The 11639-nt window shown below is 42.0% G+C and overlaps 1 protein-coding gene across 1 annotated transcript in view; it reads right to left on the minus strand.

The window, feature by feature from the left end:
* THRAP3 (thyroid hormone receptor associated protein 3) overlaps nucleotides 1–8966 on the minus strand; it is a 13475-nt gene extending 4509 nt beyond the window's left edge. The window contains exons 1-6 of the mRNA XM_010016588.1: nucleotides 8818–8966; nucleotides 4534–5448; nucleotides 2426–3166; nucleotides 1427–1599; nucleotides 1004–1115; nucleotides 672–756 (exon numbers count right to left, since the gene is read on the minus strand). Coding sequence (XP_010014890.1) covers nucleotides 672–756; nucleotides 1004–1115; nucleotides 1427–1599; nucleotides 2426–3166; nucleotides 4534–5448; nucleotides 8818–8954 — 2163 coding nt within the window. The 5' untranslated portion in view covers nucleotides 8955–8966. The remainder of the gene's footprint in view (nucleotides 1–671; nucleotides 757–1003; nucleotides 1116–1426; nucleotides 1600–2425; nucleotides 3167–4533; nucleotides 5449–8817) is intronic.
* Between the last annotated feature and the right edge of the window lie 2673 nt (nucleotides 8967–11639).

The raw sequence follows: 11639 nt of genomic DNA on the forward strand, positions 1-11639 counted from the left end.
CTCTTCAACGTAAATATGTATGAAGGTGAATAAACAAAGGTTAAAATCCCAAACATTTCATGTGAAGCCATTTTTATGATTGTTTACAGCAAGTGCAATGGCTTAACATTCATCTACTCAGAAAAGCTAATACACTAAATTCCAAATGGTCTGGCTCTACTCAAACAAGTGCTGAATGTTAAAGTAACAGCAATCAACAGCAACGGTACAGTAAGTTGTTAGAACAAAATTTATCATCTGCTTAATAGTGTACTTGGTTTAGATAAGTATTTAGTTTTACTTTCCTCTTTTTGACATGCATGTCTGTTTGAAAACATGGTTGGAAATAGCGCATGTATACAATTGATTTAATCATACTTACAAGCAGAAAAATATCACAAAAAGTTTCTTCTCTCATCATGGGCACTTGTTCCAAAAATCCTCTCTTTTTTTCTCTCAAGCTCACCTCAATTGACTTTGGGGTCATTTACCATAGTCTAACCACTTCACAAAGGTTGTTGATACATTTTTATTAAAAATTAACCCTTTGTAGTTCATTTTTAGAATTATGCCCATCCTTAAAAGAAAAACACAAACTTAAGTAGAGAGTAATTTAAACAAAAACATCACTGTTAAGTTCATGCCCAATGCACTCATTTTGTTGAATTAAACTAGTCAGAGTAACAGTTCACCTTGAAGCCAGGATCTCGGGAGCTTTTCGATTCCTCTTGAGAGAATCCATGTTTTCTAAAAGTACTGGGAGATATATCTATCCTCCTAAAAAGTAAAGAAGGTACACAGATATCATCTTCATCATAGGAACAGTCTCAAGCTTTCAGAGCAAATGTCATTTTAAGCAGACCAGCACTTCCAGAGGTACATGAAACTGCCCATATTGCTCCCCCTTCCCGCCCCCACCCCCCACCCCCCGAAGGCAGTTATATACTTGAATTATTCTGGAATTATTCCAGAGTTTAAGAGAACAAAATCTGAAATGCCCATGAAATGTTAAGACAGCACCAACCTGTGGATTTCAGGGCTCTTTTTGTTTTTAGCTGCATCTTGTTCCATTCCTTTCTTTAGATATTTGGTAAAGCGTTCATTCAGTGTCATTCCTGAAGACCCAAAGTGATGCTCTGTTGGGGGGTTGAGTCAACAATGCCAAAATATTACTACCATTTTGGTAAAAAGACAAAGCACATCAGTCCTACAGCTTGGTCAAATTCAGAGGCAGGAAACATGAAGCACTGGTGAGGAGCTCTTAACTAATGTTGCTGACAAATCTGCCCTTCCAGAAGAAAAGTTACATGATCAGGCTGCTATTCTCACCTATGGCATATCTGCTGGAAAACAACTCTTTGAGCATTAACTGGAGTGCATAAACCTCATTTATTTGAACAAGGGAGGAGCAAACCTTCAGCTGAGGACACATGAACTTCTCACCTACCTCTTACATGATGGACAATAGTCACTATATGCTGAGCAAACAGTTCAGAAGGACTTCGCTGAGACTGAGCAGACTGAATATGATGGAAAATCGAACGGAATTCCTGCTCTTTCTTGTTGCTGTGCACCAGGTCACGACACAGCTTGCGTTCCTGAGCCAATATGCCACTTGGACTAGAAAAAGAAGAGACCGCATGAAATACAAGAACAGGGTAAAGGGAAGCACACTTTAAGATGATTAATGCTTCCCAAGTTGGAAGCTGACTGCATTATTTTATGCTGTCTTATGAAGACATCTCAGAACACTCAATAGCACGAGCAGAACGTGTTTAAACATCTCTAAAATACACTGATGTGGGTTACTGGGATAATTCAGGTCACTTGTTACTCTGTACTGAGTGCAGGTATTAAACCCTGACATCCTGGGAAACAACTCCTAAATTCTAGATTTACCTCTAACATCCCAGAGTGTAACACTGGCTGCTGCTGTACAAAGTTATTTGCTGGAATAACTTTTTCCTGTCTTAAGATTTCTTGAAGCAATGCTGAAGTGCCTCTCAGAGTTTCAGTACTACTATGTTGAGAGTAAGAGTAATTAAGCACACTCCAGAGAATGAAATGTCAGTTAAGCAGCACTGTAACTCTACTGTACCACTAAGCTTCTAGCAGCAAGAAGCCACTGAGTAACTCTTTCCTGAACCTGATGAAGAAGCATTTACATTCTGAAATAATCTTACATCTAGTTGTAGAAGACATTAGGAAAAGTTCTTTAACCCTCATGCTATACTTTCACCATCTGCAAACTGGTAACCCCTCTAAGCTCCCACCACGAAAAAAGAAAGGGTCACACAAGTATTATAATGCCAGAAAAAAATTAATCTCAATCTCCAAGACATGCAAATTGTGATGCAACATTATTCAGCCTTCCTCACGCTTGGCAAGTCTGTGAGGATCTCAGGAAGAGAAACAGGAAAACACCACGATTTGGACTTCCACTTACCGTGCAAGATCTTCATCGAAGGAATCCATTCGAATATTGACCTGGGCCTCACGTGTAATAGAAAAGGAGGATTTGCCAGGAGTTAGCCCTTCTACTTTGCTGCCTGGTTTCTCCTTCACCTCGGAAGTCTTCCTTGGTGGAGGGGAAGAACTTTTCTCCTGGCTTGATTTGTAAGTGGTCACTCTGAAATTCTTCTCAGGAACAAAGCCCCTGTGACCTGGCTCAGCTCTCTTGGATGCTGGTCTCTCCTCTTTCTTTGATCTTTCTGAATAGCTTTCCTCCTCCATTTCATCAGGTTTCCTTTGCTTCTCTTTTCCAGGTGGCAAGAACACCACACCTTCCCATTTTCCTGATCTCTCCTCCTCTTGACTTTTACTTGAGGTTGCTACAACTTTAGACATAAATTTGGGCTCTTCCTCAAATTCTGAATCTTTTCGGCCCTTTGCCTTGTCTTTCTTTTCCTGGTCATCCGTTTCCTCTTTGCCATAATGGCCTTCCTTGTGGAATTCCGGGGCCTTGAGCTTGTCAAATTCATCCCGGAACTTGTAGCGCTTGGGCGACTGGCTGCCGCGGTATCCCTTCTCTGAGTCGGCTTTGGATGCATAGGAGTCGGATTTTGCTTTTCCATCTGCTGATCCCACCTCAGAGAAATTCCCTTTTTCTTTACTTTTCTCTTTTTCAACATTTGTTACTTTCTGTTCTTTGTCTTTCCCATTCTCAGGCTTCTGCTCTTCCAGATACCTGTTCATAGAACAGACATTACAGTAGTTCTCTTATTAAAATAATCAAAGAGGTTCATAATTCAGTTGAAAGCAGTCAAATTTTAGAGAACATCAAACTATGCATGGACAGAAAGCTGTGTCTAGGCCCTAAAATAGTTAAAAGGTAAAGCAGATTTAACTCAGCCTGGATTTAGACTTCTAGTTCTCAATAAATTCAGCAAATGCAGAAGAAAATGGATATGCAGAACTGGTGAAATGAGGCTTAAGAACAAATAAAAACCAGCTTACCCACAGATTCATTTTAAGGAAAATAGTAACATCTTACCCAATCGGTTTATTTACTTACAAACCTGGTTCAGGAGAACAACACATCAAAACTTTCAAACTGGGCTGTTCTGCTTTAAACAACACACTGGAAATAAAAGCCTCAAAAGCTACTTCAAATTTTGGATGCAAGTTTCATGGGTAAGCTAAATATTTCCTGACAGACTGTAAATACAAATAAAAGCAAAAAGGTTAACAGAGGAGAATATTTATTCTGCTGGGAGAAGACAAAACACTTGTATTGAGAACAACAGTTTAAAGCATCAGAACTGTGTTTTAAAGCATTCATGAGGAAACAGCAGTAAAGCCCTCAGACATTAGTTCAGTGCTTTGGAAAGCCCAAACAAGAGTTACAGCTTTTACTTCCCCCCACTTTCTTTTTAAGTTTCAGACATCCCTGATATAGAATCAGCTCAAAATAACTTTAAGAATAATAAAAGATTTAAAAGCACTTGTGAATGTTACCGTATGTTTCAAAACAAAGTCTCACACATGAATCTGCAGTGGACTAACCAGGCAAACAACCATGGGAAGCTTCTCTATGGAAGGAGCTTGGTGCTTTAGTTTCTCATACTCCCCACAACCACAGGCACAAGCACTGCAACTACACCTGCCTTAGGCTGCTTTGCAGCAGGGCACGTGGTAAGATTTCATGGCATTTGTCTAATTTATAGTATCTAATGCAATTTGAGAATGTAATCCTATAAAATGTCTTTAAGTGGAAAGTAACATAGAAATGCAAGCTTCCAGTGGGCACTCTGTTAGGTTGCCAGAAAACCTCATCCAGCACATCTTCACTTCAAGTGTTCACAAGCTATGAATACTTCAGCAGCTATCCAGGACAGAAAACTTAACTCCAGCTTCCTACAGTACTGGGCAAGGTCTGCGTTTCATTCTATAATTCAGACAATACCAGCTCCAAAGAGCTGGCAGCCTGCTGGGATCGCACCCTGCACACCCTGGGGGCTCATTCTAACTGAAGCCTGCACAGTGAGAACCCTTGCAGTGCTCCTGGAGAGGGTCTACACAAAACCACTGCAGCACAACACACACACAACTTGCCTTTTTGAGAAGGCTCCTCCTCCAGGAGCTGTGGTTTCCTCCTTCTGAGATGTACTGTAAATGGAACTGACCGGTGTTGGACTTTTACACACAGGGCTCTTCCTTGTTGGGCTCAAACCTGCCGAGCCATGGTCAAAGGGACTCTGATGAGAACCTGCCTGAAAGGAGGTGCTGCTGCTGCTGCTTTGTAAAGCAGAGCTCATCTGGGATGGGTTGGATAGCGGAGGGCTCGACTTTTGCAATGGACTTGGCCGAGGAGAACGACGCCTCACCACAACTGACTGGAGAGGGCTTTTTAGTGCAGGACTGCGTTCCCTTGGGCTAAGTTCAGACACAGAAGCTCTTGAGGCTGAACTTGTACCATAGGTGGTCATCTCTTGCCATGGTTTTGATCCCTCAGATGCCTTGACATCTTGAGCCACTGCTCCTGAAAACGGCTGCTCCTTAGACTCATCGCCTTGATTATCTCCTCCTGCAGGCTGAGATGCCCGGTTATCCTTGGAAGATGACTTCTTCTCCTTGCCAGACTTACGCTTAGAAGACTCCACCCGGCTGTGATTTGAGGAAGACCGGGAGGAGGAAGACCTCCTCGACCGATCCGAAGATGACTTATCAGAATTCCTAGAATGACTTCTAGACCTGGGTGAAGGAGACCTTCTCTTGGGGGAACGAGAGCGCGACCTCCCTCTACGAGGGCTATATGCTTGGCGGTAGTTCTGCCAGTTTGACCTGTAATTCCCATATCCTCCTCGGTTGTACTGGCCCCATGGATAAAACCCTCGATTTCGGCCTCGAAAATAGTATGGTCTCCTGTAGCCTCTATTATGACCTCGGAAATCCCGGTTTTGATAGACTCTTGGATGGTTCCTTTCCCTGTTGTGAGATGGAGAATACGATCTGGAACGGGACCTAGAACTGAGAAAAAGAAAAATATTACACCACTATTTTAAAGTCACAACTTTTTACTTGAAGGTTCATAGAAAAGTAGCTGAAAACTGCATTTCTCAAGTTTTATAAGTCATCTCTTTGGTTTACCCTCGTCCAGTTGAGGTACTACACTCTGCCCTCAATAAACTGCCATGGAAATAACTCATCTCTGTGATGCCACCAGACAAACTCTGGAGCTCAGGATCATTGCAGAGACCATGATAGCTACAAGTTGCTTAGATTTTCTAGGATGAACACGGCTGTTATCCAGCTTCAGAAAAAAAAAAAAAGGTGACATATTGCAGACTTCCAGCCCTTTACAGCTCAAAGTCATGGTTACAACTCACCATAGATCTCTTTCTTTGTGGATACTGTTGTTACTGGAACAGATCCAAGATCATCTTCTTGTGTCCCAAGTTCTCATGTGCTTTTGAAATTCTGATTATCAAAATGAACTCCCATTTCTTTGCCAGGTGAGTTATACAAATTACCACATCTCCACACGAGAGGAGCAGCACAGGAGCAAACGGCACACTGCTCTATAGTTTTGAGGTTCAAAAGGTGCACCCCTTGCTGCAGTTCAGAATCTGGAAGTCCAAACGAGTGGGACAGCAGAGGGATGCGCTCACTTCCAGGCTGAGGCCGCAAGATGGCACTGCTCAGTGTCCCTGTGCTCACCACCACCCCAAACAAGAATACTCACAGAACACAACTGAACCCAAAATCTGTGAGAATACAGAGTGAAGTGGCAAAACCTCAAAAGTTCATGATTCCAATAGTGCCTCCCATGCACGTTTTGGAGCTCCAGCTGTGCGACTGTTTAAAAGCCCCACTGTTGCTCGGGATTAAATGCCAGCTTTACAGTATTTCACAGCTGTTGGAAAAAGAAACTTCTGCTCAAAGCCTGAGATTTCAGCAAGTCTGCATTGGTAAAACAGAGGAAGTGTCCAAACTAGTACAAGTAAATAGAGAAAGAGATTTTTCCAAATGGAATTTGAGTAAATAATATTTACTGAAATCATTCCCACTTTCCATTTTCACTTCTTGGTCTCACTGGTCACACTCCAACACGTATGTACTGACTCTTTCCGACTTGCAATGCACAACTCACTACTGCCCCCTCTCCACTCACACCCCAAATCCCCATAATGGGAGGCAATAAAACGCTGCTGTTAGAATTCCTATCAGATGAGCATAAATGCATGCAGAGATAGACTTTAGTTCTGTGTTTATTTCTTCCACCTATCAAATACACATTGCAGTTTAGCAGGAAACTGTCTGTTCATACTGTAGTTATTGCTAGCAAATAGCTTAATGATAATTTTAACATATGCTTCATCCTTTACTTGAAACAACCAAACAACTTCTCTGAGACACTTCCTCGTTTGAGCAACAATAAGAAGGAAAAGCAGAGAGGCAGATTGGAAAACACAACTGTAATGAGCCCCAGTCAAAAGCACTAACACAACACATGCTCCTATTTTCAGACAACTGCTGCATTTGTGATCAATTACCAGCAAGGGACCTGTTGAACACAGCTTCCAAAATCTGCTCTATCATTTTAGAGAGGCTGCAGCAGGGAGATTCCACTCTGCCAGCCCCAGCTAATATAACAACACAGCTCCAGTTATGAAGCACTCACAATCTTACGACAGGTAAAACCAAAAAAAGCCAGAAAGAAAACAAGAAATAGTAGGCAGACTCCAACACAGCAATATGACTTCGAACAAACAGCAAACCTACCAAGAGAAGAGTAAAACATTTATGGTGTCTGCTGAAGTACATCATAATGGACTTTCATGCCAAAATACCACAAGACCTACCTCAGAAAATATCCTAACGCCATACAAGGTGACTTGTCTTTACTAACCCCTTCCATTCTGATTCTTATTTACAAAGCACAAGTGGATTCAGCAGCAGCCCAGAGGAAACAATCATGCTTGCACAAGGTGCCTTTGTTTTCAACTGTCAAAGTTCCTTCACAGCTAGGCAGATATTCCCAAATGACTGTCTCTTCCAGCATTCCAGCTTCTTTCTGCAAAGAACTCGGTTTGACTCAAGTCTCCGCCTCTATTTAGTTTTGTCAGTCCTTCTCTCTCCAACTGTACATTTATTAGAGCCTCTGCATTTTAAACATCTCTTTAACTGTTAACATTGCATGTGTTTGCAGTCTAATGATATGTGTTCTTAATTAAAGATTAGTGAAAAAGCAGCTGAACACCATTATACCCAGTCCAACTGGAACGCCTTTGCCAGCTACATAATGCTTAGCCAAAAGAAAAGGAAAACACAGATATCCTGATATCCAGGGAAGAATGAGCCTGTTCAGAAGCAATTCTTGGAGACAAGAACAACTATTACAAACATTAATGAGCTCTCCAAATTAACTGCAGTGACATTTATCTACTTTATCCATCCAGAACAATCACTGCTGTTAAGACATAGGAGTATATTAAATGGACATTAAAACTCATTTCAATTAAGTTTTAGAAAGAGGGGGAAAACATGTAACAGCTGCAAAGCCTGGGATCGATTACATTAAAAGCTTAAAAAAACCAGCGAAAGATGTTTAACACCACAAAGGAGCATATTTTGCTATGGACCTTCCCAACTCTTCTTGCCCCCTCTGGCTATGAAACACATCCTTAAAACTCTCACAGCAAAGTAAATGTCTCATCAAAAGCAGAATCTCAAAATGATCTCAAGCCAGGATAAAAAAAACAGCATTTTTTGCACTAGGTCCTGTCTTGGCAATTTCAAACATCATCATTAGCCATGAACACTTTTAACAGAGGCAAGTGGATCTCGGAGATTGTGCGTACTTCACAATAGGGAAAGCCCAACGAGCTATCCCGTTACATACAGCAGCAGTTCAGCACTGCAGAAGAACATGGGAAGAAACTCACATGGGTTTTGACATAGGCTTCTATTAATACCTTTGAGGAAAAATAAAGTACAGAAGTCTTCTCTAAGGGACCAGTCTAAAAGGCCATTAACAACACTCCTCCTGTTAAGCACCCCCCTGACAAAATGAACTATATTAACCAAAACACCTTATGATTAAACTGTACATTGGAGTATCTGTTTGTATTCACATCAGGGAAAAAGTAGTTATTGTTCACCAAAAACATGCTACAGAGACCAGATTAAGAGCTCAAAAGAAGTATCTTGACAATTCATTCTCCTAGCTCATTGAAAACACTTCAAAACAGTACAGGTTGGCAGGAAACAGGATGCTATCTGCCCTAGAATCTAATTAGAGTCATTCCCTGGAAAAGAGTTAAGTGACAAACCATCTGAACAGGACAGAAAGGAGAAACAGTTACACCCTTTGGCTCCAAAGCTGCAGGCACTTACCTAAGTCTGCGCTTTCTTGACCGTGAGACAGAACGAGAACGGGAGCGGGATTTGGAGAAGGAGCGGGAGCGGGATCTCGATCCAGACCTCGAACGGGAAGAGTGGGACCCAGATTTTGACTTGTTAGTTTTAGACATCTTTGCAAGCACCTGTCAGCTGTACCTGAATGAAACAGGGGAAAGTATGTGACACATGAAGTCAGATTTGAGAGAACAGACATCGGCAGCCTGACCAGCTCCAGAGTGACACGAAGCTGGGCAAGACTGGAAACGTGAATGTTGGAAGTGGCTGCCTAAGTAACAGATAAATGGTGCTGGGCTCAGAATAGAAGGCGTATTTCAGGAGGAAATCTGCAAAAAGACAAAAGGCTTTCAGCCCAGAGTAATTACAAATATGAGTGCTAGAGCTGAAAGCAGCAAGTTAGTGCAAAGCCCAGGAACTGGCAGAGGCCATGCTGCTCGCTCAAGCAGGAACACCTTTAGAGAGACAACCCATTTCATTTCAGTCCCATCACTGTCAGTACAGCCAAGCTGCCACTGGTTTAAAGAACAGTGAAGAAACCCAAAGGCTTACCGTCATCAAAGAACTAAAAACCCAACCCCAAAGTCTTCTCTAAATTTTCAGAGGGAATCATGAACACAAATGATAATCCAAGATTCAGGAATATAAGCCTGTTTGCACAGATCTGCCTCGCACTGAGCACTCAGGTTAAACCCTGGACGAACGTGTCCTGTCTGCTTGTGGAGTTTATGCAGTTGCTATGATCAGTTACCAGCGTGTATCATCCAGGGAGGAGTTCTGTTGCAGCCAAAATAATTCAGACGTCCTTCCAAATATTCACAGACACAGAAGAGATTACGCTGAAGCATTAAATGACTCTGAACAGCTATAATTATGAAGTCAGGCGTGTATGCAGGTAAAGAGTCCCTTAAAAGATTTTTCAGGGACTAGTTTGACCATGTAATTGTTTCAGTTACACCCTTCTTGATCTGTTTGCTTGTAAACATCGACTTTGTATCAACAAGCAAGACTTTCTAATGGATTTTCATTATCTTAACTCCAGGGAAAGAAAAATACTGAGGACTATTAAGAGGGGGTTTTGTGTGTCACACAGTTTACATCTGAAGGTTGGTACAAATATTGATGAGATCCAAGGTGCTTTAGTTCTTTCAGCCAGCCAGATTTTCCTGTTGGTATCCAAAAGAACCAAATTCACAACACAGTTTTGCAGCTTCTGACAGGGACCTTCACAAACCTTCCCCTTCCTACCAACAACCTCCTTCTGCCACCTCCTCATCCAGCAGTGGCTGTGGAACAAACCCAGCATGCTGCAGATGGGGCGGAAGAGCTGTAGTGCCTCTTCCACCCAGCCATTACAGGGCTTCTCAGCTGTAGTTAATACTGACCTACTTCAGCACTGGATTCAGCCACAAACAGAATTCCTTGCAATTTAAAAGTCGATCATGTTGCAAATTGTGTTCCAGCTTTGGAATCCCTGTTGATTCCAGTATAATTCTTCAGCTTAAATGGAAAATGCTTTGGGCCCTGACTTGGCAAGAAGAAAGGGGACTCCACTTCTTAGATTAAGTTCCCAGACTCCTTCCTATTCAGCTGTGGGCTGGGAAAGGGACTAAGTGGTAGTTTGAGTGGTGTTTGGACTGTCGAGTATTCCACATGAGCAGTTGGTATCAACATCTCTTCAATTCCAGAGGCAGCTGAGGCCAAGAAGAAAATCTGCTTTCTTTAAACAATACCTAAGTTTTGTTCACAGTATCAGAAGCCATTTATTTAGCACTTAACAGAATTCCTTAGGAATTCCTACAAGAAATTATATTTTCTCCCCCTCAAACTTAGTAAACTATTGCATAGCTGTAAGTAATTTGGGCAGAGAAAAAAAGATACCAGTGTCCTGGTAGATCTACAGTTCTGCTTCTATCTGTGCATGTTCAACAGCAAAATGATAGATACTGAAAAAGTTTCTTACCTTACTGACTTAGCACCCAAAGTGGATCTGTGGACAGTGTCATGATGTTGTGGAATTTTACACAGAATGAGTGAAAGACGACATTACAAGCAGAGGGAAGTCCAGACACAGAGCTTCCAGATTACAACCGAATGTACTTTTTGTCAGGAAACATCCCCAGCTTTAGCAAACCAGAACGTGAAGTGATGCTCATCATTCTGCAGAGCTTGGTTCAGAGTGGACACATTCTCATGCATACTTGAGCACGTTTAGACTGATTTCTCTGCAGATCTGTCCATCTGCACTCCAGCTCACACAAACACAACTCGCATCTGAAGCTTTCATCTGCAACACTCACATGAGCAAAATGAGGGCCACCAATGGTACTGTAAGGAAATCTAACCTCAGTTTTAATCAGTGCACTGAAAAGACAACTTGCTATTACACTCTTCTATCCTCTTATTTAGGATTGCTGAGCTAGCCTCTTCCTTTCAAACGCAGCACTGGCAGGTCACGAAGACCTCCAGTAACATGAATCATTGGGGGGGTTTGCCTCAACTTGTACTTTCCAAAGAGCTGTTCCAGAATCATCCACCACTAAGTTGTTGCAGCTCCAGGTAGAGGTAGCATGCCCAGAAAGACTTAAAATTTGCCTTGGCATTTCCAGGATACATCCAAGGGCTGTGCAGTGTAATAAATTCAGGAGGAGAATTTTAGGTGCTGCTGATTTAGGTGCAGACACTTCAACTGCAGTGGTGTTAATAAAAGGCTCATACAGTAAAAATCCAATTGATGTTTTTACCATACACAGCAGCCCACCATTGCCTGTGGCTTTGAGATCCCTTAACAATCCACTGTT

The sequence above is a fragment of the Nestor notabilis genome, unplaced genomic scaffold (assembly GCF_000696875.1).
Source record: "Nestor notabilis isolate BGI_N333 unplaced genomic scaffold, ASM69687v1 scaffold27286, whole genome shotgun sequence".
Classification (NCBI taxonomy): Eukaryota; Metazoa; Chordata; class Aves; order Psittaciformes; family Psittacidae; genus Nestor; species Nestor notabilis.